Source organism: Ictidomys tridecemlineatus, chromosome 7, assembly GCF_052094955.1.
Source record: "Ictidomys tridecemlineatus isolate mIctTri1 chromosome 7, mIctTri1.hap1, whole genome shotgun sequence".
NCBI lineage: Eukaryota > Metazoa > Chordata > Mammalia > Rodentia > Sciuridae > Ictidomys > Ictidomys tridecemlineatus.
In genome coordinates, this window is record NC_135483.1 from 130,327,804 (window position 1) to 130,354,640 (window position 26,837).

General features: G+C 37.5%; 1 protein-coding gene across 8 annotated transcripts in view; it reads right to left on the reverse strand.

The window, feature by feature from the left end:
* Rbms1 (RNA binding motif single stranded interacting protein 1) overlaps positions 1–5,875 on the reverse strand; it is a 205,220-nt gene extending 199,345 nt beyond the window's left edge. For 2 of the 8 annotated variants that reach the window (XM_005315759.5, XM_078017468.1), the window contains exon 1: positions 5,106–5,875. In XM_005315759.5, the coding sequence (XP_005315816.1) occupies positions 5,106–5,180 (75 nt within the window). In that variant the 5' untranslated portion in view covers positions 5,181–5,875. The remainder of the gene's footprint in view (positions 1–5,105) is intronic. The other 6 variants (XM_078017469.1, XM_005315758.5, XM_078017467.1 and 3 more) reach the window with 5 other exon arrangements.
* Between the last annotated feature and the right edge of the window lie 20,962 nt (positions 5,876–26,837).

A 26,837-nucleotide genomic window follows, 5' to 3' on the forward strand; every position in this document is an offset into this window, starting at 1 on the left:
TTCTCTGGCATCTAGTATTATTTTTTATATATTTATTTTCTGGTTATAGGTGGACACAATATCTTTATTTTATTTTTATGTGGTGCTGAGGATCGAACCCAGTGCTTCATGCATGCTAGGCGACTGCTCTACCTCTGAGCCACAACTCCAGCCCCTGGCATCCATATATTTAATGAAGACTGCACAGAAAAGCACTTTGACTCTATCAATTAAGCTTTAACAAGTCAATATGTGATTCGTTGTAGGGATTTTACTCAATTCATAAAACATTTGAAAAGTTTTGCTACACAAACAAAATGAATCAAAACATAAATTAAACTATATTGAGATTTCATTAGAAAATTAGACTACATTATTATATTTGTAGATTTGGGCCTAAGGTAAATTTGCATGCATTTTTTTTCTGAGTAATGTTCATTAACAAGTATTTATTTAGTACCTACTGTTTCAGGAATTAGGCAGAAACAAGGGAGGTATTCACATCTTGTGAAGAGAGGCAATGGGGTTGCAAGACCATGCTTGGAAAAGATGAACTTAAGTGAATCAAACAACATGAAATAAACTAGATAAGAAATCCTTCATCTTTAGAAAGAATGAATGAATTTTAAGTATTCATTTCATTTTTCCTGAGCACTTAACTTTCCATTCTAAATTTTTTTTCATGTGATTTTTATTGGTTACCTAAATTTAAAAAAATAATAAGTTTCTTTCCTTTCAACTTCCTTTTTAGTAAAAACTAAACGAAAAACTGTTTGTCTTTACAAAAAAGACCTGTAACTGAAATTTCTGTACCTGTTAAGTAAGCTAGGATAAATTTAAAGTTTTATAAAGCATTAAGCAAAATACAAAATTAGAACAATTATCAGTCAAGTTTTTTAAAAAGTATTTTCTTGAAATTGTTTTACATGGAAATTGCCCACCTTTGAATTTAAATTCAAAGTCTAGATTGACAAAAAATGTAAGGTACATCTAGCTATACTGATATTGAAAGATTAAATGCTTTCCTACTTCTCTTTATTTATCTCTTCCTATTTCCTTCTATTAGCTTAAAGTTTGACTACCAACATAGAAAAAAAAATATATAAAATAATAGAATGGGAAATCCAAAAGAAAACTATTAGTAAGGAAGGGTACTACAGTGTTGCATTATAATGCATCTTCTTTTTTTTAACATTTCCATGACCTTGAGTCTTCTGACACAACTTTCAAACAGACACAATATCCCTAACTAAGGAAATTAAGTTGATTTATTAGTGTAAAATATTACATTACTAAATTGATATGTTTAAGCAATCTTTATCCACCTCTAAAATGTGGTTACATCTTAAGACACAAAACACCCCAGTTCTTCTACATTTGTACTTTCAATGTACTTTCTTATTCAGTTTTATGTATCAAATCATGATTCCTAATCTTCTACAGAAGAATACTGTTGATACAATATTCATTTGGTTACAATAAGTAAAAGTTAAGGAATTCAACAAAATGGTAAATACCTATAAAACTTCAATTGAGAAACTGTTTTGCCCTAGTATCCCTTACTAATGAAATCCCAAATATCATGTATTGTTTTATCAGATTTTAAGGTTAAGTTCAGAAATGCTCTTCAGCATATACCTATACAAAGAAATCAATCTTGCTATATACTTAAAAATGTAATCAAACTTCTAATATAGTTAAGAGAAATATATTTTTCTAACTATATGAATGAAAACTATAAATGTGTCAAATTGCTATTAGCTGGTACAAAATATCAAACTAACCATGTAAATGAAATTTTGTACTTTCCTTTCTTCAAAAGATATAGAATAAGTATTTCAATCCTGATAAATGTTTGCATACACAACTTGGCAGTGACATATGTGGTAGTACTTTCAAATAAACACCATAATTCAAGGGTTGCCTTTACAATAAGTGAAAATTTGTATAGTCATTGGTTGAAAATGTGTACCCACAAATATTTAAGTTAAAAATGTTAACTGCCAATTGTTTTCTGTGCAGCTGAGAAGTGGACATTGAATTTATATTTTTATAATATAACATGTCACTTTAATCCTTTAGAACAATAATGTGCTTTTGTTTACAAAGTTACATCAAAATACATTACAGAATGAATGTGTCAGGTGATAAAGAGTACCTGCTGTGATAAGACCATCCTGCCTGAGAAATACAAAAAAAAAAAAAAAAAAAAAATCCAACAGTGTGTAAAAATCAGGTTACTTGAAATCTATGCTACTCTTCACTAACATATTATGAAAATTACATAATCTTTTTTGTTTCCATCCATGTCCTGCCCTTCCATAACACTCTCAAATTTACTTTATACTTAGTACATATGTATTCTTTTTTCTGATGATTTTTTTCTGTCAAAGCACAAAGCAAAACAACATGGTCATGTGCCCTATTAGAGCCTGATAAATATTTGCATAAAATGTTGAAGTAACTAGTATGTTTTTATGAGAAAAATTACCACACAAATTTGCCAAAACATAATGTGATTGGATCATCAACACAAGAAGAGGAGTTTGGCATATATAACTTTTTTAAAAATATGGTAATAAAAATCATTTTAAAATGCCATTTTAATTGGTATCATCTATCTCTCTGTTGAAATAAACCACAGCCATTTATTCCTTCTTGATTCCAGAAAAATCACATCTGTCTCTTGATCACAAGTCAAAATCACTTTTTAAATGACTACACCATTCTTCTGTTTTTGATATAGTTTCCAAACAGAAGTTTCAAAACAGCTGGGGTTAACAAACATATCACCATACTTCAAACAGAGTGATATTTTCTATCCCTTCCTTCAGGAAGGTTAAAACACACATACAGCCAAGCATCCTCACAGCTGACAGCAGATTTTACTCTTTAGGTAGATAAGGCAACACTAGTTATTAAGTCTGCATTTTTTACTGACTCACACTATTACCACATTAACAAAACATATGTAAAGGAGAAAAAAAAAGGGGGCTATTTGTTCTAAATTCTTCTTATCTAAAATCTGCATCTGATAATTTTTCATTTTCCTGAGATAATCAAGATATCTTTACAATAGGGAATTTAGATTTAATTACCAAACTTTAATACCACATTATATAGGTCAAGTGAGGATGTGTACCTTTCTCCTGAAACAAAGAAATTCAGAGTAACCAGATTTCAGATTCCATAGTTGAAACAGCAAAAAAAAAAAAAAAATGTTTTGAGAATGTCATTTACCGTAACACAAATCAATATTAAATGCTTTATGCAGGAAGCACACTTTCAGAAAATGGGCCCTAAAGCTTTCTGGGATCCGACCCTAATTACTAGAGCAGGCTCTTGCTGTTTGTCTCTCTCTTCAATTATTTACAGGGGGTGGGGTGGGGGAGCCAAATGGCATTGCATTAGCTATATTAAATGTTATATACTTGGTTTCTAACTTACTGATGGTACATAAAAATTACTAAGGTAAATGTGCCAGTAGTAACATAGCTCTTTTTCTTCTTCACCTGAGTGTATGTATTTATTATTCATTGACTTAAGTGTTGAATAGGCTGTCCTTTAGACACCCAATACTGCATAATTTAAACAAGTTCATTAAATATATAACGTGTCTAAAAGGTAGAGCATTGATTACACTACAAAATTTCTTTGAACAGCTACATTGTAGCTAACAAAAAAAAACTAGCATCTCCCTCAAGTTCTTGAAAACAATTACATGAGAACTACAGAGAAATGAATATCGGGGTATCCTTGCTGCTTCCATCTTACTACTCTCTGGAAACCCAAGGAATTGGGAGGGAATGTAAGTGTGGTCCATCAGTGCTAAGAAATTTCGATCTTGCTGACAAGTGTCCTTTTTTTACATGGACAAAAATACAGGGTCATGTTGTAGGTGCATGACAGCGGGACCACACATGGCATAAGAAAGAAAAGCTTATCAAGGTTGAATCAGAGATTCTTAATACCAGGCCAGAAATGCCCAAATGCCAGCTAGCAGGGCATGATTGCAATCTCCCATGGAAAGTTCAGTGACTGCATCCATACCTGATTCTTTTGTGATCTAGAAGGGCACCAGGAGTTGGGCTACATGATACTGGCTGAAGGCCGCTGGTGCATCCAACTTCCGCCCTCCCAAATTGTGGAAGAAGCTTCCAAAGCAGTGAAATTTCCACTCTTCGTGGACCCATGTAATTTTTTAAAATTTATTTCAGGAGGCATCAAATTGTTGTTGGAAAAAATAAGACAGGCCCATTAACAAAATACCCGGGGTCCCTAGAAAGCTAGCCGCAATCTACCTAGCTACATGTCATTTAGCTGTGTTACCTAAGAGTGTGCCGAGTCAACTTTTGAGATAGCAGCATTGGCAATCGATCTGGGGTAAACATATAGGGTAGTTGAGAAAAATAAAAATAAAAGCGAAGTCATTTCTTTCACTGCGCGGAAATCTGACCATTGTCCCTCCTTTGCAAAAGCTACAGACAAGATTAAAAGGGACATCAATGAATGCTAAATGAACTTTGTCCACTTTTCTGCCCAAAACACCAGCGTAAAAGTAGAAATCAGTAACCAGGTGAAGTGCCACACCGCACAAAGATCAGAGGCGAGGGGCGGGCGCGCAGGGCCAGAGGCGGGGAGGAAAATGTCCCGGCCCTCCCTCAAGCCCCAGTCAACGCGCGCGCGGGAGGTAGAGGGGCGTCCCTGGGGGGCGGGAGGCTCCGCACCACTCCAGGGAAGCCAAGAGTTACTGCTTGCAGGGCGAGGCCCTGGAGAAGGGGTCGAAGATGTGCCACCAGCGGGTCCTGCCGCGGGCCCCAAGCGTTGGCCGTCGGCCAGCCAACGTTGTACAAGGGGCGCTGCTAGGGCCTGCGACCCTCCCCGCCTCCCGGGCCAGGAAGGGGCTGGCGGCTCTTTCCTGTCTAGTCTCTCCCCCCCGCGGCTTTCTGTAACCCGATCCCCGCAATCGGCTCCCCGGGAAGCCGCCGCCCCGCGCGCAGTCGGGTTCTGCCCAGGCCAGCGCTATAGTTAGCAACCTTCCATCAACTCCGCCGGGGGGCGGCGGGGGCTCGCAGCTCGCCCCCGCTGCCCCCTCCTCATCTACCCTTCCCCCCGCGCCCCTTTACCTTCGCTTGCAGATACTGGGGGTAGTAGTAGGTGGCGTATTGAGGGTACATCTGCTGTTTCCACACTTTGCCCATGAAGCTGGAAGGGAGCCTGCCGTGCAGGGTCGCGAACACTTTGGGGTTTCCAAGTCTCGATCTCTCCTGCCTCTCCCTTTCCGGAGGCGGCGGCGGCTGCCTCGGCGGCTGCTGCTGCCGCTGCTCCACCTCCCAGCCGGGACCAGACGTCCTCCTCCTCCTCCTCCTCCCAGGCAGAGAGAAAGACACTGCAGAGCGCAGAGGGCACCCCGGACAGGGCGCTCCCAAGGAGTTTCCTCCCGGAGCCCGACTGCGCCGGAGCTGCCAAGGGCTGGCGCGCTGGCCGCGCTCCGCTCCGGCGAGCAGGCTGAGCAGAGCTGGGAGGTGATCAATACAAGTGGAAAGTGCTGCGGTGACGGCGGCGGCTGCGCTCGGTGCCAGGCGGCATCTGGGGTGGGTGCGCCCGAAGGGGAGAGGGGAGAGGGGCTGGCGTGCGAGGCCGTGGGGGAAGGGCGGGCGGGGGCGGGGCCTGGGCGCCGCGGAGCCCGGGACCCGCTGGAGGTGAGGGCTGAGTTTTAACCACTCCTCACCTCTGGTAGGACAGCCTGGAGCCCTGGGAGCCAAGATCGCTTTGTATCGGGGTGGGGTGGTTGGAGTGGAGTTGGATTTGCGGGGACCCAGATTAAGAACTGCAGAGAGGGCACCTCTTTTGCTTTCCTGAGTTTTTATCTTCCTAAGGGGGAAGGGAGGTAAGGGAAAAGAGAAAATCTGATTAATCTCTCACTTCCCCGCTCACCCCCGCCCAATGATTTTTTTTTTTTTTTCACAAGGGAAGGAAAATGATTTAGTGCCGAACTACAAAACTGGAGTCAGGTAACCTGGGTTCTGTTGCTCCCACCCCCGCATCGGGCCACAACACTATTTTTCTAGGTGACCTTGGGAGGGTTAGTGTCCTTCGTTTCCCAGATGTGAAAGGTGAAATCACGCCCCCCCGCACAAGGGGGAGACAAAGCTCACACACTCACACACACATACACACACACACACACACCCTCTCTCTCTCTCTCTCTCTCTCTCTCTCTCTCTCTCTCTCTCTCTCTCTCTCTCTCTCTCTCTCTCTCTCTCTCTCTCTCTTCCAACAACAAATTGACGGATCCTTCTAAGGGGGAGATGCCGCAAAGAGGCAGAATGTTATTAGAGGACACAATATAGACATCAGCTTTTCTCTGTCTCTTTCTAATGCTGCCAGACAGTCTGTCAACTCCCACTCAGGAGCAAGGGAACTCCCTGAGTTTGGAATATTTTAAGGCCATTTTGAAAGTCACGCTGGCATATTGTTGCAGTGTGCTTCAGTGACACATAAAATCAATCTCTCTCTTTCTGCCTCTCTCCATCTCCTAATTGTCACAGCTCTAGACAGCCCCAGACGAGCCGTGGTTCAGTTCACTACATAACTGGATATAATTTAATGGAGTTAATTGGTCCCTGAAGTTGCCTGCAGAAGACTTTTATATTCTAGCTCAAAAAACAGATAATACCAAAACATACGATAGGATAGGTATGAAAACATCCCCAAATTGTGTCCCTGCACAGCTAATAAAATGCAATGAAAATTTTATTTGCTGTTAAATAGACCCTGATTACTTTGTTTTGTCATTTTAGTTTTCTTAGAGTCACTTCTTAACAGCACAGGATAACTCAAACTGATTTTGTTAAACAGTTACATTTTTGTGTGATTTAAAAAGATGCCTTTAAATTATGATGAAACAGTGAAGTGAAACCCTTATCATCTTTATGTGACTTAGACAAATATCTAGGACATACATGTTGGACAAAAACAAAATAAATGTAGTTCATGGAATAACATTTGGGATATGCTAGAAGGCAAACCATGCCCCTCTCACTTATATGAAATGCTATTCAGAAACTAGTATTTACTCAGTTTCTGCTGTATTATGGGCACTCTTGAGGTTGATGTCAATCTGAAGATTGAAACTGTTCACTCTCCAGCTAGGAAGAGGTTTTAAAAAATTCCATTTATCATTTCAACTTGAGATCCTTTAATGTTTCCAAGAAGAGAACTGACACAAACTGATGTTTGAGGAACCCAGGAAGACTAGGAGCCCTGGTTCAGAGGAGTGACAGAGGGAAGAGAGAGAAGTTGAGAACAATCACTAGAAGGTCTAGTTTCAAGAAAAATGGAAAGTTGCCACACGTAAACTGTTCTACTTACTGTCTCCCCCCACCCATCATTGATGAAAATCGAGCCTATTGTAGAGAGCCTAAAAGCAGACCTGCTCTTATATTGATGCTTGATTTTTGACTGAGTTGGTATGATACAGCGCTAGGGCAAGAATGCATTTTTTGAGAAAGGATTCTGGTCAATTGGATATCCACATGAGAATAAAAATGAAATCAAAGCCCTGCCCTACAAACACTAAAGGTAGAGGAGAGTTCAGATGGATTAAAGACCTAGGAGTGGAAAACAAAACTTTGAAGCCATTGGAACACAACATAAGAGAACAGCTTTTGTATTTGATGGAGGAAAAGATTTTTCTAATAAGGTAAATAATGGTACAAGATTGTTAACTTAAAAAATTTTTTTCATCAATTTTTATTTATTTATTTACTTACTTACTTACTTACTTACTTATTATGTGGTGCTAAGGATCGAACCCAGTGCCTCACATGTGCTAGGCAAGTGCTTTCAACTGAGCTACAATCCCAGCCCCAAGATTGTTAATTCTGATTATATTAAGAACCTTGATTCATAGAAGAATTCTATAAAGGCAGTGAGTGGGAAAAAAGACACAAAATGGTAATATTTTAATGCAAATAGCTACAAAAATTTAAAATACATATATATATATATATACATACACACACATACACACACACACACACACACACTCCCTCTCTTTTCGGATTCAGTAGAAAAAGGATAACTTGTTGGAATAAGACTAAAAGAATGGATGCATATTTCAGAAAGAAGGAAGCACAAGTGGGCTACAAACAGATGAAAAGATGTTAAAATTCACTAGTAACAAGGTAAGTGTAAGTTAAAATAATAATAAAAAGCCACTTTAGACTGACCATCAGATTGGCAAAAATTAAGAATTCTGAAAGTAGAAAGAGTAGGTGAAGGTATGGAAAAAGGGAAATTCTTGAAAACTCTTGCTTGCATGTGGAAGGAGGCAAGACCATCACTTTAGAATATACTTTGACATTACCAATTTTATACCTTAAAGAAATTCTCCTATGCACAGGAATACTCATAATTAGTGAAAAGAACTCAAAAGCCCAGCAACTGTAGAATAATAAAAAGGTTTCAGTGAATGCAACACTACAGCAGCAAAGATAAGTAACTACAGTTGACAGTATCAATGTAGATCATTTCAAAAGATTCAATATGGATCATTTCAAAGAAACAAGCCAACAGAATATGTGAAACATGATTCTACTTGTATGAAGTTCAAGAACAAAACATAACTAATCAGTGTATTGTGTAAGAATAGGTATGTGAGTAATTTTTAAAACTAAAAAGAAAAACAAGGAGATAATAACACAATATTCTGAATAGTGATTCTCTCGAAGAGAGAAAGTTGAAGAAGGAAGGGAGAGAACAACAGTGACATAGAAATGGTAAAGTTCCATGATTTGGTCTGGATTGTGAATTCATAGGACTATATTTCAATATTTTTCTCTTAATTCTTAGACTTTTTTTGTATTTTTGTTTATTTTACACTAAGGCAATTTCAAAAATAAAAAAATAGCTTTTAATTTTAAACATGATCATTTTCAAAGAAACAACAAAGCAGAGTTAAGAATAATGGCCCTGCTGCTACTAACACAAGGCTTCAACCTATTTCAAGATTTTGCCATTCATGTCCTCCACTTCTCTTTTTCTTAGAATATTTTAAAGGAATCCTTTTTTTTTTTTTAAAAAAAAAAGAAAGAGTGAGAGAGAGAGTGGGAGAATTTGGCGGATACAACATCTTAGTTTGTATGTGGTGCTGAGGATCGAACCTGGGCCGTCGGCATGCTAGGCGAGCGTGCTACTGCTTGAGCCACGCTTGAGCCACATCCCCAACCCCTTTAAAGGAATCCTAAACATCATCTTTCTACCAGTAATTCTTTTAGTATTACCTATTCAAAAACAAGAATCTTTTCTAACACAATACTATTATTACACCTAACAAATTTAACAATTAAAACCAGTTTTATATACCATAATTGCTCATTTTCCTCCCGCTGTCTAAAATCACTTTTTGTAGATTGTTTATTTAAAACAGGATTGAGCAATGTCACATGTTAAATGTGGTTTATTTGCCACTTAAACCTATTTTAACATAGAAAAGTTCACCCCCACTTACTTTTTAAATTGATATTTATTTATTGAAGGATTTGGGTCGTTCGTTTGTCCTCTAGAATTTCCCACATGACTGACTGTAACTTCAAAGTGTCATTTAAAGTGATGGTTAGTTCTAGAGGTTTGATTAAATGCAGATTCACTTTTCTTTCTTTCTTTCTTTTTTTTCAAAGAAACAAAGAATACTCCCTAGATGAGAGATTTGATGTACATGATACTGGAGACATTAATGTCGTATTATATCACTTTTAGTGACGTTAAGATTGATCGGAAGTTCAGTATCATCAGTCTCACTTAACCATTGTAAGCTACCCCATCAGCAATTCAAAAAAATAGTTTTTAACATTCATGAGTGTTTCCTAAATCCATTATTTCATTAGGAGTTACAAAACTGTTGTTTTTCTAATTTTGTCCTTCCTTCTGCACTCATTTTTTTTTTTAATTGTCTATGGAGAAAAATTTTCTCTCTCCAAGTCTTTTGTTAACTTGAAATACAGCTAGCACAGGAAAGACAGGATAAATCTTTCCTAATTTGATAATTTTTAGAACAATGAGTTGGTTCCATGGGAAACCCCAAAGATAATCAGTTTTAAATAACATTTTGAACTCATGGATTTCAACATAATTGTTTTAATTCTTTACAATAATCGTTCTTGTTCATGCTCAAATTGTTCCATCTTTGGCTGGGGGAGCTCCTTCACATTTTGGCATTGGATGATTTTTTTTTTTTTTTAAACAGTACTCTTATATATGTCTTCCCAGATCTAAGTTAGGCATTTCTCTCTTAAAAAACAATTATGTCAGCTTGCTTTTTAAACTATAAATTAAAAACAATATTCTTTAAAATGTGTTCTACATACTTACCACATTTGGGGGAAAGAACTCATGAAAAAAATTTAATGAAAATTTTGTGCTAAGATCATTCCTAGGAGAGGATGAGCCCCTGAGTGGTTTTTCCCCCAATAGAATTTATATATCTACACATTCATCAACCCTGAAGAAGCATTTTCTATGAGCAGGACAATGGACCTACAGCACACTTGGTCTCTGCTTCCATGAAGTTCAGGATCCAGTGAGGTCAACAGGGATAAGACAGTGACAAATCATCATAATGCCTATGAAGAAAGCAACAGTTAATGGGAACAGATCAACTGTGGGAGTTGGGTTAAATTTTTTGAATAATCAGGAGAAACTCTCCACTGAGACATAATGAATAAGAATGGATCAGCTAATAGCACCTGCATGGGGTACAAAGTGGAGGGTTATATTCTCACAAAAGAAAACCTTGAGACATGAACCATTCCATCCAGGATCTCTAGTCTGGTTTCTCATATACCCAAAGGTAAATATTTTCTTATTATATTGATCATAAGTGGGCCAAACAAATTAGTTTTGATTAATGCCTTTATTCTAATGTCATTTGCCTGAGAATATTGAAATTATCAGTGAATTGTTCATGGGCTTTAAGATCATGGGAAGACCTCATGCAGAACTTAGATTTCTGATTGGTGAGTTGTCTTGCTTCCATACTCCCTGACTATGAGTATGATATAATTACTGAGCATTTCAACAGAAAGGCAACAAGTTTTTACAGGATGAAAATGTGACTGATAAAATGTTAGAATTCTTAGAGGATAAAGGGAAGCAATACTGATAATTTATGATGAGGTTTGTGGCAGTTAGGGAATTGTTTATAGTCTTCACCAAAGGATATGTATCCATCTCCCAGCCTGAGGCTCTCAAATATTTATACTCAGACCCTTAGTTTGTGGAGCTCTGACTTAAGAAATTAAATCTTCTATGTCATTGCTAGTTAAAAGCATTTTCTTAGTAATAAATAGTAATATGCACTAGAGTTTGAGAGGCACTATTTAGTTCACACTTCTTACCATAATTCGTAACTCACTTCCTGACCAGTTCCTTCCCATTTTCCCCTAGAGTTCATTTTCCAATAGAGATTTGTTTCCTTCCACTGTGTTACCTCTTGGCTTAGAGCTCTTTTTTTTCTCTTCCAAGTCTGATCCTTCCAACCCTCATCATATAGTTGTAGACTTCCAACCAGCTTTGGCCTTTTCTGACCATCTGCCTAGAGCATCTTTCACCTTCTTCACCTGGCTCACTCTTGCTCTTTCCTTAAGACTTAGCTCCATCTAAACTTCCTTCAACCACCAGGTAGGATGGAGTGTTCCTCCCATGGCACCTAGTCTGAACCTCTCTCTGAACATCAATCAAGTTGATTCGCCTAGAAGATAGGGATATAGTTGGAATAAGTAGGGAAAGTTAGAGTATTTAGGCAAAAAGACCAGTGTATACAAAAGTGTGTGTGCTTATAAGGGTTTTGAGAAACTCATGCAGAACTTGAGTTCATCAAAACCTTATAGGCACACACTACTTAATAAACTTAATTAGAGAACTACAGATAATTCCTTATAACTTATAATTCCAAGTGCAAGCTGCTATGGTCTAAAGATCTCCTGGAATTCATGTGTTGAATTCATCCCATTCATGGTGGTTGGTTTAAAGAAGTGAAATCTTTTGGGGTATGAATAAGACATGAAATCTTGACTTTAACTGGGTTAGTTATCTATTGCTGCTTAAAACTTCTACCCAAAATGTATCATTTTAAACAACAAATATTCATTATCTCACATGGTTTCTGAGGGCCAGGTATTTAGGAATGGCTTAGAGGGTGGTTCTGGCTCAGAGTCGGTGTTAGTTATCTTTTTCATTCCTGTTACCAAAAGACCTGACAAGAACAATGTAGAGGAGGAAGAGTTTATTTTGATTCATGGGTTCCACAGCTCTGGTCCCAAGGTGAGGCAGAAAATCATGGCAAAGGATAGCAGCTTAGGACATGGCAATAGAAAGCAAAACAGAGCTCTGCTCACCAGGAATGAAATGTAAAAACAAAATGCAAGCCCCCAGTGACCCACTTCCTCCAGCCACACCCTATCTACCTACAGTTGCCACGGAGTTAATCTGTATCAGTAGGTTAATTCACTGATTAGGTCACAACTCTCATAAGCTAAAATCATTTCACCTCTGAATGTTGTTCCATTGACTCACACATGAACTTTTTTTGAGACACCACAATCCAAACCATAACAGAATCTTTCAAGAGATTGAGTTTATTCACCTGGGACTGGAAGATTTGACTGGGACTGGAAGACTTACTTCCAGACTCACTCATATGGCTGTTGACTGGTGTCCTCAGTGGTTGGCTATTTGAGCCTGTCTCCGTGCAGCTGCTTAGAACAGGGTATCTGGCTGTGTCCAGAGTAAATTATAAGAGAGAGAGACAGAGAAGAGAGAGAATATATGGCCAAGCAAAAGAGAAGCTGCAGTGTCTTTTGAAACTTCATCTCATGAGAGACATATCATCAATTTTGCCATATTCTTTTAGTCATAATGTGACAAGGGACTGACCATATAAGAAGGTGAATGTCAACTGTGAAATATGATGTATTAAGAAGTGTGTAAGGTTTTGAACGACCAACAATAATAAAAAAATAATAAATAAATAAATAAATAAATAAATTTTAAAAAAAAGAAGGTGAATGTCAGGATGTAGGGACCTTTAGAGGCCATATTGAAGGTTGATTACCACAGTAACATGTATAGGAACTTCAAATGAATACATCTTATTAGTCTTTTACTTGCTCTTCCTGTTTACTCATACAATAAACTTTGTAAACTACATGAAAGTTAATTCAGAAAATTACCCCTTAAGCAGATTCTCCCCATTCTCCTCTTCTCCTAGCCCCTGACTATCAACAATCTGCTTTCTCTTTGTGGATTTACCAATTCTGGATATTCATATAAATGGAATCACATAATATATATTTTTGTCTAACTTCTTTAATTTAGCATAATGTTTTGAAGTTTATCACATTTTAGTCTATAATAGTGCTTCATTCCTTTTAATAGCTGAATAATATTCCACTGTATGTATGTATATATTTGTGTATGTGTATATACACATACATACCACAACTTGCTTATTCATCTCTCTGTTCATGGATAGTTGGGTTGTTTGTGTCTTTGGCTACTGTGAATAGTACTGTCATGAACATGTGTTTAAATGTATTTATTTGAGAGGTACTGATTTTGAGATGTTAGTGAGTATCTGAGGAATGTGTCCACCATGTTTTGGTGTCTGATGGGCTGAAAGTAAGAGAAAAGATCAGAGCTGGAGATAGATTTGGGAGTCAGCCACAGTGTATGAGTTGTAGCTGAAATCAAAAGAGGAGATGAGATCATCTCAGAAGAGCATACACACACTCAAAAGCAATGGACCAAAGGTAGGAATCAAGTCAAAATGCTGGCAGCATACAAAACTTCCAAAGCTTAAATCTCTAGGCATTCTCTGATTTAACACCTTGGTACTTCTTAGCATCTAGAACACATAAGGCAGAGATTCTCATTTATCATTGACCTCTAGGTCTTATAGAACCATATACCTTTCTTCAAACACATATTCAAATTATTTAGTCATTTTTATTATCAAGAAATCCCTCCTTCCTTTTAGGTGCCCGAAGTGCAATTTATGACATTAAGAAATCAGATTCTGCCCTGTGGGAGATGAATAATGTTCAGTGAGTGCTCTGAGATGCTCAAGCATCTTTTCTATTGACTAAGTAAGCCCAGGACTTTCATCTTTATTTTAAATATCTTCTAATATTTAAATGAATTTTTATGTCTCCAATAATTTACTACATCATGAGTCAATTGGATAGTCAGTCTAGTAAGGTGCTGTCTCATATTCAATAAACTATGTGCACTACCAAATTCTTATAATCTACCCTCCTTTTAAGATAGTATCCTGTTCTATTATTATAAAAGTAACAAGTCCTATTCCCTACTGACTTGTCTATATCTTTAATTTGTGTTCCATTATGATCTCAAGTCCATGTATTCATGTTTGTGTCTGGATCATCATTTCTCCTATTATGTCAGTAGAGACTATTTTAATTTCAGAGCACATGTTAATGTTGCCTTCACACTTTTCTATTAAAATCCTTTGTTTTACACATATCTCTAAGAACAGCTTCAGTTTTCTTTCTGCATTTTTTTAAGTGTTAATAATCTTGTCATGTTTGCTCTCTTACCAAAATTCAGCATTTTCCCAATTCCATTTTGTCACTGATAGGGAATCTGAACAACACTGGGGACCTAAAATTCACCCTAGTGTGGTAGCTTTCAATTAGATTGACACTAAACCGTTCACCTGCACTTGGGGGGATATTATTCTCCATCAAATTATGCTCCTAGGATTGCATGAACCTTTTTATGTTTGCAACCTTCCCACTCTAATGGATATTGGAGCATAAGCAAGACTGTAAATCTGTCTAGAGGACTAAATTCCATCTCATATGAACCTCAATTGTTTCCATTTCCTGTATGCACGATGCAGGATGCAGTGATTGTAAACCATCCAATCTTTGTCAGGACTTTCTGTGCTTGGTATATATTGTGATCAACATAGCAGAGATAATGAAATGCAAATAATCTTGTGCTGTCAAGATGCTTTCATTGGAATTTTTTTTTTTTTTTTGTATTTGGGAGATGTTTGGCCAGAGAGGTGAGTGTGGGAGGGTGTTGGGATCTAATCCAGCATTTAGAAAGCCAGTACCTGCATCCTTGTGACTAGAAGGAAGTCAGATTCCTGGGCAATGAGATTACAGAGTAGTGGTGTTTACCACTGTGCAATCATTAGGATATCCCAAGTCTTTGAAAGATTTGTCTTTTATGTGCTCAAAGAAGGAGCTAACACCCCTGAGTGAGTGCTGTGTCAGAAGCCTAGATTGCTTGGTAAATGCCTGGGTTTCCTACTCATATAGTTACCTACAAAACCCCTGAGGAATGTAAGTTGGGTAAAATGGTCAAAGTGGTCAGGACATCCCTGCCCTACCAGGATCCAGTCTCACATTTAACTTCCATGAATATAGTTTTTTAAATTAATACCATTTTTAAATTATTAATTAATTAATTAATTTTATTTAGGTACCATGAATATCTTGTATGCAACTTCTGCAACTTGCTAAAAAGTGTCTCACTTAACCTTTACAATCTCCCTGTAATATAGGTTATTATCTTTGCATTTGTAGATGAGAAGACAAAATGGTATAAGGTATGTCTGGCCTAAGGCTTCAGAGTGGAGAAATCAGGATTTGAACTGAGTGTCTACCCAATACATTCCTGATTCTTTATTATTTCCCTTTCAGCAAAGATCCAACAGAAAATATGAATATTTAGTTACTTTTATAATTAGCTTGTAATTAGTAAGCACACTTATGTAAATTGTATGTAACAATGTGTTTTTACCTATTCACATCTTGTAAAATCGTCTTAATTCACATGTAATCCTGATTTTAATATAGTTTTAATTATAGCAAATGCCCAGTTTTAGGCACTACCATTTTCACGTATCTAAGTTCATTCATTCATTCATTCTTTTTGCTATGAATGGAACCCAGGGCCTCATGCATGTTAGTCGAGTGCTCTACCACTTGAGCTATACTCCTAGACCATTTTTCTTTTTCTGTGTAACATTTCATTTGCATATTTCCATGTTGCATAGTTTTTATCATTACAATTTTAGTAGATGCACAATCATACATACCCTCAATAAATATTCCATCAATTTTTTAAAATTCTTAAATGTGGCAGTGAAAATGAAACAGTACAAGAGTACCTGGTCGGTTTAGGAAAACCAGATTTGTGGACAAACAAGCAAACAAAAAGCAAACTAAAGGTTGAGTATTTTCTTAATTAAAGGAGCCAATACAGAGTTCCTTAAAGCAGAATGCTCCCCACTGCATCCCCGGGGGATTCACTCTCTCAAAATTGTTATTCCCATACTTATATGAAGGTCTGCCTAAGGCTGGATAATTTCTGAGGTCCTTTCTAGCATACCCTTAATGAACACATGGATCGTGCAAAATGAGGTTACCCTATAGTAACCCCTTCCATAACTGTTGTTCAGTTATGGAAACCTAGAGGAATGAAGAATGTGTTTTCTTCTTAGACTCTGATGGCTGATAAAAACTCAGAAATGTTTTTCTCTCCCTGGCTTTCATGGTGCCTGAGTCCAATGTTTCTAGAATTGTAGAGTTCTCAGGAAGTCAGAGACTGTGCGGTCATCTATTCTCGTCCATCTTCCTGCCTCTAGTTGAGGCCACACCCAAACCAGCCTAGACAGATGAGACTCTACCCTATTTTTAACAGAACTGGGAGTGTTCCTCATTTTCTTAGTAACCCCATTTCAAAACTTATCCACACTTCCAGTTTAATTTTCACACTATTTACCAGAGTACCCCCATGTACTTCTTGGAACTTTGCATCTGAGATAGGAGATATTTTTCATGAATTTAAAATTAAAGGAATAATAAGTAGGGAGCAAATAGAAAATAAGATGTATTTTTGATATAGGTCCTTGACTTTAGATATTCTGGTATAATGTCATGTTATAACATTAGAACATGCAATAGCAAACATTATGTCCTAAAAATTCCAAATTTTCAAAGTATAAGCACATATTTCAAATGTCTGGAGACATTTGACTGAGAATATATGATCATATTGAAGAGAGAAAATAACCCCATGCCTTCACTCATCCCCCCTCAAAATTATTTCATTCTTGTTTCGTTAGATTAGACTATATTTAAGGCACACAATAAGTAAAGCTCCTCCATTTCCTTTCACATACTGAATATGTTTTGTTGTTGTTGAATGAGGTCAGCCTGCTTTGGGAAAATAGTCACTACTTACCATTCTGCTAATGTTCTGCTAATTACCTCCCATCGGCTTTTATTTTAGTTCTTTTAAATATCAGGAAGCTGAAAAATTTGAGGAGACTTTGAAGGACAGAAATTCGTCAAGGACAGAAGTGGCAATTTAATTCACAGCTGATGAGCATCCCTTCTTGTATTTTTTCCACACAATCCTGCCCCAAATCAAAGCTTCTTTGCATGGTTATCTTAAAGGTCAGACATGCCTCCCAAAGCATCATGCATTAATTGCTTCCATTTAAGCTAGTTTATTTAATAAATCTATTCTACAAAAAACCGATTGATTATTTTCCCCTGATAGCAACATTCTGATAGGCTTGGTTTACTCAGAAATTTCTTTTGTCTTAAGGAATATAAACAAGAGTATAAACACTCCCCTGTGTTCCAGTCGTGTCTTGTCTGCTTTTTGGCACTGAGAGTGATATGCAGCCACAAGTGCTAGATGAGAAATGTCTATCAGATTTAGCCGTTCTGCACATGATTAATTTTGTTGTGAGCAAAATAGAATATGTTTTCTAGGTTCCTCTGACAGCCACTGTATGAAGCTTTTCCTGCCCTTAAATCATCTTAGTTTATGTGTAGTAAAGCATGTCTTAGTTGAAACAATTGTTTCCTTCCATTTATGCCCCAATATCTCCTGAGCTTTCCAGGATCCTGTTTTCGTTCTCATGAAAATGGTTAATATCACTTTGACTATTAGTCCTGATCTACTCCCATGATGTATGTAGTCCCTATAACAAAGGCATGGCTTTATTTTTCATACTATAACTAATTTTGAAAAAAACAATATTAGTGAAAAAGAGAAAGAGAAGATGACAATATGAATCAGATACCAAATAAGAACAAAGACAAAGCAGAGAATAAGATATCTTAATCTTTCTCATAAGGCTTTAGTAAAAAAATTTATGAACTCCCCTAAGGGAAACAAAATTTTGTATTTTATCAATGTTCAGTAGGTACATGATCAACAAATATCACTGAATGGTTGTTAGGCCTGCAAAATCAGAAAATTTGGCCAAAGATGAATTTGCTAATCATATGAAATGATAGTGCAGTCTCTTGATGTTGGGCATCTAATGGCGTTTGATGGGAGTCTGCAGTCTGAATTAGGTTTGAACTCCAACACTATTTTTTATTTATTTGCTTATTTAATTTCCCACTTTTCTAAGGTGTGATGGACCAAAAAACTTATGTATTTAAGAGTACAATCTGGGGGCTGAGGTTGTGGCTCAGTGGTAGGGCACTCGCCTAGCCTGTGCGAGACGGTGGGTTTGATCCTCAGCACCACATAAAAATAAATAAATAATATAAAGATATTGCGTCCAACTACAACTAAAAAATAAAAATATTTAAAAACAAACAAATAAAAAAGAGTACAATCTGATTTCTGATGTATGTATTCATTGTGAAGTGCTTATGACAATCATGCTAATTAATATATCCATCAACTCTCAGAATTCTGTTTTGTTGTTCTTAATGAGCCCATGTTGTTAATTACTGTGCAACCATAGGCAAGTTATTTAGCTTCTACATGCCTAAGTTTCCTTAATATAAGATGAGTAGGATAATATTGTTTTTACTTATAAATTATTGTGAATACTAAATAAATTTATATATAAAATCACTGAGAAGGGGGTCTGCTAAATAATAAGCACCATGTGTACTCTAGCTCTTATTACTAATTTTGAAATGTATGCCCCCATTATTGCCATTATTATAGTAATCTTGGACATTATTAAAAATATTTGTGGTATTTGAAATGATTGCCAAGAGAACTAGAATTCTTTGTAAAAACTCCAGATAGCGTAGAACTCTTGGGTGATATACAAACATGAAGAATTTACTCTTTGCTGATAAAAGTTACCACCACTTTGTGATGAACTGAATCTTTAGGTTCAATTACAGAGGTAGTATGACTCTTCTTGAGACACATAGAGCTGGCCAGATCCCATCGAGTCTGTAGATGTTAGAATGGATAGCCATCCATCTCCCAAACACCCCTAGGCTGAAGAGACCCTGAAAACTCCCCAGTCTTCATATCTGTCACCCTCTTTACTTGTCTCTATAGTTTCATCTGTTTCTGCCACATTGGGTTAACCAGTTGCTGTTTCCAGTTTCTTCAGATGGTATGGAGCAGTCAGTAAAAATCACTAGGTCTTTGGAAATTCTTCCTATTCTTCATGTCCTATGTACATATTGTTTAATTTTTAAAGGACTGTGGCATATTTGAATACCTTGTTCTGAGTATTTATGAATGTATTAGACAACTCTTTATTGAATGAACCTATGTATCAAGAAATGGATATGTAAAGATAAGTAGTTGATAATCTGGTAGCTTAGTGTTGGTGTGTTTTATAGTCAGTATTCATTAGTCTATCAATTTTTTCTTTTATTATTTCAAAACCAACAATTTGTTGTTCTTTTGTGGTCATTTGTGTACATGCACAGAGAGGTGAAAAATCTGAGTCCTCTGTTGTGCTGAAGTTGAACATGGTGCTGCTCTGCCCTCTTTGTTTCAGTTCTCCTACTGTAGAAACTATCCGTTTTGCAGTCTATTTGTTGCCTTTTCTTTTTTTTGCATTTTTTTGTACTTTTTGTTGATGATGTCACTGCTTAAAATGGTTCCAGCTACAGTACTGAAATACTGTCTAAAGTTCCAAAACACAAGAAGACTGTGTTATGCCGGTTCTGGTGGTGCATGCCTGAAATTCCAGCAATTTGGGAGATTGAGATGGGAGGATTGCAAGTTCAAAGCCAGTCCCAGCAATTTATGGAGGCCCTAAGCAACTTAGTGTGACCTTGTCTCAAATTAAAAAAAAAAAAAAAAAAAAACATAGAAAGGGTTGGTTGATGTACCTCAGTGGTAGAATACCCCTGGGTTCAAGCCCCAGTATTAGAAGAAAGAAAGAAAGAAAAATAATGTGTTATGCATCATGGAAAACGATATGTGTGCCAAATGAGATATGCTAGCTTATTGAAACGTGTTACAGTGCTGTTGACCATGAATTCAATGTCAATGAATCAATACTGTACACACAGTAAAAGAAAGAGGAAATTCATCAATCCTTACATGAGATAACTTAAAAGTGCTTGTAACATCTCTAGTGAATGCTGAAGCTGTGGGAAAGTGGTTGAATTTGTGTACTCATATGAGATAATGAATTGTGAGGTGCTATGGTTTAGATGTGAGGTCTCAAAGCTCATATGTGAGATGATGCAAGAAGGTCTAGAGGAGAAATGATTGCGTGATGAGAGCCTTAACCCAATCAGTGGATTAATCCCCTGATGGAATTAAATGAGTGACAAATGAAAGCAGGCAGGGTGCAGCTGGAGGAGGTGGGTCATTGGGGGGTGTGCCTTTGGGATATGTATTTTGTATCTGGTGAGGGGAGTCTCTCTCTCTCTGCTGTCTGATCATCAAGTGAAGCTGTGTCCCTCTGCTACACTCCTCTGCCATGATGTTTTGGCCTCACCTAGAGCCCAGAGGAATGGAGCCTGCTGTCCACAGACTGAAACCATGAGCCCCTAAATAAGCTTTCCTTCCTCTACAATTATTCTGGTCAGATCTTTTAGTCACAGCAGTGAAAAAGTTTACTAAAACATGAGGCAAAAAACTAACAAAATTCATTAACATATTATACAGGGTCAGGAAAATGTTAAACCCCTAGACTATGTTTTATTACAAGAAATTAATGTTAAATACATATCATACATAATAATTTGTAGGAAATATATATTAAATATAGTGTTTTTAAGCAGAAACACACATAAAACAAGGTTATGAACTGATCATTTGACAAAAAAAAAAAATGTGGTGACCATATTTCCCCTAGGAAAAAATGGCTCAATATTCCCTAATTCAGTGTGTACCAGGACTTCACAGAAAATATCTACCATGAATAACAAGAATTGATTGTACATTCTTGTATACTCTGTAATGTGTTTCTCAATCAGGGTGACTTTGTACCCCATGAGACATTTGGCATTTTGGCCTTGACGAGGCTGGGTGAAAAGTGGGGGTGGAGATGCTCTGGCATCTAGTGCTGGAGGCCTGGGGTGCTGTGAATCCAAAGGACAGTTCCCAACTATGAAGTAGTATATTCTATCAAAAGTTTCTAAAGTTCCGAGTCTGAGCAATCCTACTGTACACCACAGATCTGCCAACTATTTCTAACAAGGGTTGGGTAGGTAATATTTTCACCCTTGTGTGCCATGCCGTCTCCATCACAGCGACTCAGCTCTGCGATTGTAGCGTGAGAGCAGCCACTGACAATATTTCAGCTGATGAATGAGTGTAGCTGTTTTCCAACAAACTTCTTGTGTAAAAACAGTCAACACATTGGATTTAGGCCTGGGCGGTAGTTTGTGAATAAGCCTCTCCACAGCAGTGATTCTCAGTCATGGATGCTCACGACAACATTCTGGGAACTTCTAAATACTAGTAATGCCTGATTTCCACTCCCCAGATTCTGATTTGATTGTTCTGGATGGGTCCCCAGTGTTGGTAATGTTTAAAAGCTCCCCAGAGACGTGACTGGGGAGCCAGCATTGAGAGTCTGCTGCTCTGAAAGCATTGCTGTTTGTGTATTTGAAAGTTGACCCAGCACTGTGGACCCTTATCAGTAGTCAGCAGACCCTTCTCTAGCAATCTGGTTTTTGTCTCAGGCACTTTCCTGAAAGTCTCCCAATTAACCGCCCTTTTTTATTAGTACTTACTCTTCTAAACCTCTGAGGCTCCTATTTACCATGGCCACATATTTTCAGGTCTCTTCATCTCCTCACTCTCCTGGTTCTCCTCCTGGCTTGCTGACTGCTTTCTGTTCCTTCTTCCACCCTTTGCACCTTAAATACAGGTTCTTCCCCACAGAGCTGTCCTAAGACCCTTTTCTGACTATCTTCCCTGGACTGTGTCATGACTCGACTTGTCTGCCAACAACGTTCATGCTGCCGTCTGTTGGCCTGCCTTCGCCAACAGGATGGTTTTAGCAGGCTACCTACTCTATTCTTGGTTTAATCATAGTTTGGGACATTAGACATGAAACTTACCATTCATGAAACTAGCTGAAAGTTTCTTTTTTAATTGTTTTTTGTTCTTTTTTTAGGTATCAATTCCCACTGTACAGGAATTTTTACAGAACATTTTTAAAATTGTAATCTTTAATTTGGGACTATCTTAAAAGAGAAATAACTCCACAAAACAGTCATTAGGGGACTTTGTAGCTTACTTTATGCATCTAGACCTACTTCATGCTATGTAGAAAGTTATTAGCGAAAACAAATTTAAAGATTATTTAATAAGTACCATAAATGCCAATTTTTTATTTCTTTTTCTTTCTTTTTAGTTATACATGACAGTAGAATTCATTTTGATATACAATCATGGAATATATTTTTATTGTTTTTTCCTTTTTTCATCACTTGCTTTTTTTTAACAGAATGTCTTTATTTTATTTGTTTATTTTATGTGGTGCTAAGGATTGAACACAGTGCCTCACACATGCTAAGCAAGCACTCTTCCACTGAGCTATAGTTTCAGCCCAGGAATATCTTATTCTAATTAGGACCCTATTCTTATGGATGTACATGATGGTGGGATTCACTACGGTGTATTCATGTAAGTACACAAGAAAATTATTTTGGATTGATTTTACTGTCTTTCCTTCTTCTACCACCCTCTCTTCCCTTCATTTTCCTTTGTCTAATCTGCTGAATATCTATTCTCCCCCTCTCCTTCTTTATTGTGTGTTAGTATCCACATATTAGTGAAACATTCAACCCTTGGGTTTTTGGGACTGCCTTATTTCACATAGCATGATAGTTTCCAGATCAATCCATTTACTGGCAAATGCCATAATTTCATTCCTATTTATGGTCAAGTAATATTTATTTTGTGTGTGTGTGTGTGTGTGTGTGTGTGTATCCCACATTTTATTCATCTGTTGAAGGGCATTTAGATTGTTTCCATAGCTTAGCTATTGTGAATTAAGATGCTATAAACACTGATGTGGCTGCATCACCGTAGTATGTTGATTTTAACTCCTTTGGATGTATAACAAGGAGTGGGATAGCTGAGTCAAATGGTGACTCCATTCTAAGTTTTCTGAGGAATCTCCATACTGCTTTCCATAGTGGTTGCACCAATTTCAGTCCCACCCCAATTTTGCACTTCATATGACCAGAACACTCCTTGAGTTCAGAGTTATACTAATAAGACACTTGCTCATTGCTAAATGTATGCAGCAAATCTTGGCAGGAAATTGATGGAACCCACAAACTGTATAGGTAAGGGTAGGTATACTTGTTTTCTAGAGCTGCTATAACAAATTAGCATAACCTTTATTGATTAAAATAAGAGAATTTTATTCTCTCACTGTTTTGGAGACCAGAAGTTGGAAACAAAAAGCATCAGCAGGGCTATGACCCCTCTGGAGGCATTGGGGGGAATTCTTTCCTGATCTCCTCCAGCTTCTGGTGGCTCTTGGCATTCTTGGGCTTCCTAGACTCATGACCACATCCCTCTAGTCCGACTTTGCACCATTTCTCCCAGTTGATTTCGCTTCTATTAGTGTCAAATCTCTCTTTCTTCTATAAGGACATTTGTCGTTGGATTTAGGGGCCACCCAGATAGTCATTATTATCTCCTCATTTCAAGGTCCTTAATTTGATTAGATATCAAACTTCCTTTCAACAAATAAGGTCATATTCATAGTTTCTGAGGGTTGGGATGTGGAACTATCGACTTGGGGGCTACCATTCAACTCCCTGCAGCAGAGTTAGGGGAAACCAACAAGGAATGGTGAAACCCTATGGGGTTTGCTCTACCATGCTTAGGCAGGCAGGACAAAGAGGAGAAAGTACCCCATGGATGCTAGAGACAATTGCTACAGTGTTGGGTGGAAAGGAAAGTGCCTGACTGAAATGTGGTTTTTGAGGGAAAAATTCAGTTAATGTGTGGGTTGGTATAATGAGAGCCATGGGAATAAATACCCAACTTCATTACCCTCACACTCTCCTATTGGTAACTTCCATCTGTCAGATTGAAACAGATGACAGAGAAAAAGATGCCCATTGATGCAGTTCAAAGAAAACAGAGGGAGAGAGATGATCTAGAGGGGCAACTTGGAAAGCATCCCCTCTATCAGAACATTATCACTCCTGAGGGGGTGTGAAAACCTCCTCAAGTTAGAGGTTCAAATGAGGCTGCCTTGGCAAGTGCAGCAGTTAGCCTTTTTCTATAGGTAAAAAAACAAATGAGAACATATTTCATTTTTTTCCCTATAATTCCAGACCATTACACATGGGTACTGGGAAATACTAATTACCTTTGTGTTTTGGGAAAAGAACTATAAGCAGAGTATAAGCCATCATAGCCCTTTCCATATATAGGAATAACCCCATTACTAGAGCATCATCATCATTATTATAATTTTACTTCCCTTATTTATATTCCTTTTCTTTCCCAAAAGGAATTTAGGTGGCTTATGAAGAAGAGATATAGGGAATGATGAAATGGAAATGGAAAAAGAAAACCATGAGCAAGAGAGCAAGTATGTCACCCTAAAAGACCAATGGAGGGGCTGGTGTTGTGGCTCAGTGGTAGAGGGCTTACCTGGCACACGTGAGGCACTGGGTTCTATCCTCAGCACCACATAAAAATAAGTAAATAAAATAAACGTATTGTGTTCATCTACAATTAAACAAACAAAAAAAGTGGAGTGGCTGTGACGGAGCATCTGGTTGGCTATGCCGTCCTGGCAGCCATCACGGAGATGGCCTAGCTGCGTCCGCAATTGACTCCGACAGAACTTTGCCTATCTCATCAGGAGAAGCTTGGAAACACACGACTCCACACAGACTGTCTCCCTCTCCCATTCCTGTAGCAATTACTTTTTATGATTGGAAATTGCCAGATAATTTGCAGAGCTAATCACTTGCTGTGGAAATAAAAACTGAAGAGATGGGAAAGAACCGGAAGGAAGAAAAGGTAATGAGGGGGTGAAGAGGGAACGTAGTTGAAGTCAAGGTAACTCTTTTGTTAATTATTTCCAAATGTTCTCACATACCTTTTCCTACTTTCATTTGTTTTCCTGAAGTATAGTTTATATATAATGAAATTTACCCATTTAATGTGAACTATGGATGATTTTAACAAACGTTTGTAGCTGTGCAAACCCCACTACAATCATGACATAGAACATTTTCATTACCACCTAGTATTCCCTGATCCCTTTTACACCTGACCTCTTCCTCCTAACACTGGGCACTAGCAACTACTAAACTGCTTCTTATCAACATAAAACTTCACATGGAGGAATTATGTATTCTTTTGTGCCTGGCTGTTTTAACTTAGCACAGTGCATTTCATGCATGATGTTGCTGGTATCATAGTAAATTTATTTTTCTGTTGAATATTAATCCATTTTCTGAACTTAACACATTTATTTATCTATTCACCAGTTAATGGACATTTGAAGTATAAATAAAACTGGTATGGATATCTAAGTATAATTCTTTGTATAAGCATACATCTACATTGGTTGGTATGGTTTACATATAAGCTGTTCTCCAAAAGCTTATGTTTGAGACAATGCAAGAAAGTTCAGAGGAAATGATTGGGTTAGGAAAGCCTTAGCACAATCAGTGAATTAATCCCCTGATTGGAATTAACTGGATGGTAACTGTAGGCAGTTAGAGTGCTGTTGGAGGATGTGGGTTCCTGGGGGCATGCCTTTGGGCTATACATTTTGTGCAAATTGAATAGAGCTCTCTCTCTCTCTTTCTGCTTCTCATTGTCTTATCCTGAATTACTTTCTCTACCACCACTCTTCCACCATGATGTTCTACCTCACATCAAGCCTGGGGGAACGGAGCCAGTTGTCTATGCACTAAGACCTCTGAAACTGTGAGCCTCAAAATAAACTTTTTCTCCTCTAATTGTTCTTGTCAGGTCTTTTGGTCATAGCAGCAGCAAAACTAACTAAAACATATGTTTTCCTTGGATAGATACTTAACAGTGAGACTCATGGGTTTTACAGTAATTCATGTTTAACTTTGTCAGAAACCATCAAACTCTTGTAAAGTTTGTTGTACCATTTTATACCGCCACCAGCTTATTTATCACATATTTATCAACACCTAGTATTGTTTCTTCGTTTTGGCCATTTAAGCGTGTGTGTAGGTGGTACCTTTACAGTGTCCTAATAATTAATGATGTTTTATTATTTGTTTACCACTCTGGTGAAGTATCTGTTCATATCTTTTGCTCATTTAAAAAATTAGTTTTTGTGTTTCATTGAGTCCTAAGAGGTTCCTTTAGTTTTCAAATAAATTCTGATTTATATAAATCCTTTAGCAAATTTGTTTTGTAAATATGTTTTTTCACAGCTATGAAAAAGAAATATATCTTAAACCATGGAGCTGTTGTAAGAATTAAATTAGATTATGTAACACACAAAGATTCTTGTACCTAGCAGTCACTTAGTAAATGTAGATTCTCTTCTCATATCCTTGGCCACATCTTCTAGAAAAGTTGAGGATAATGCAAACCAGAAAAGTCTT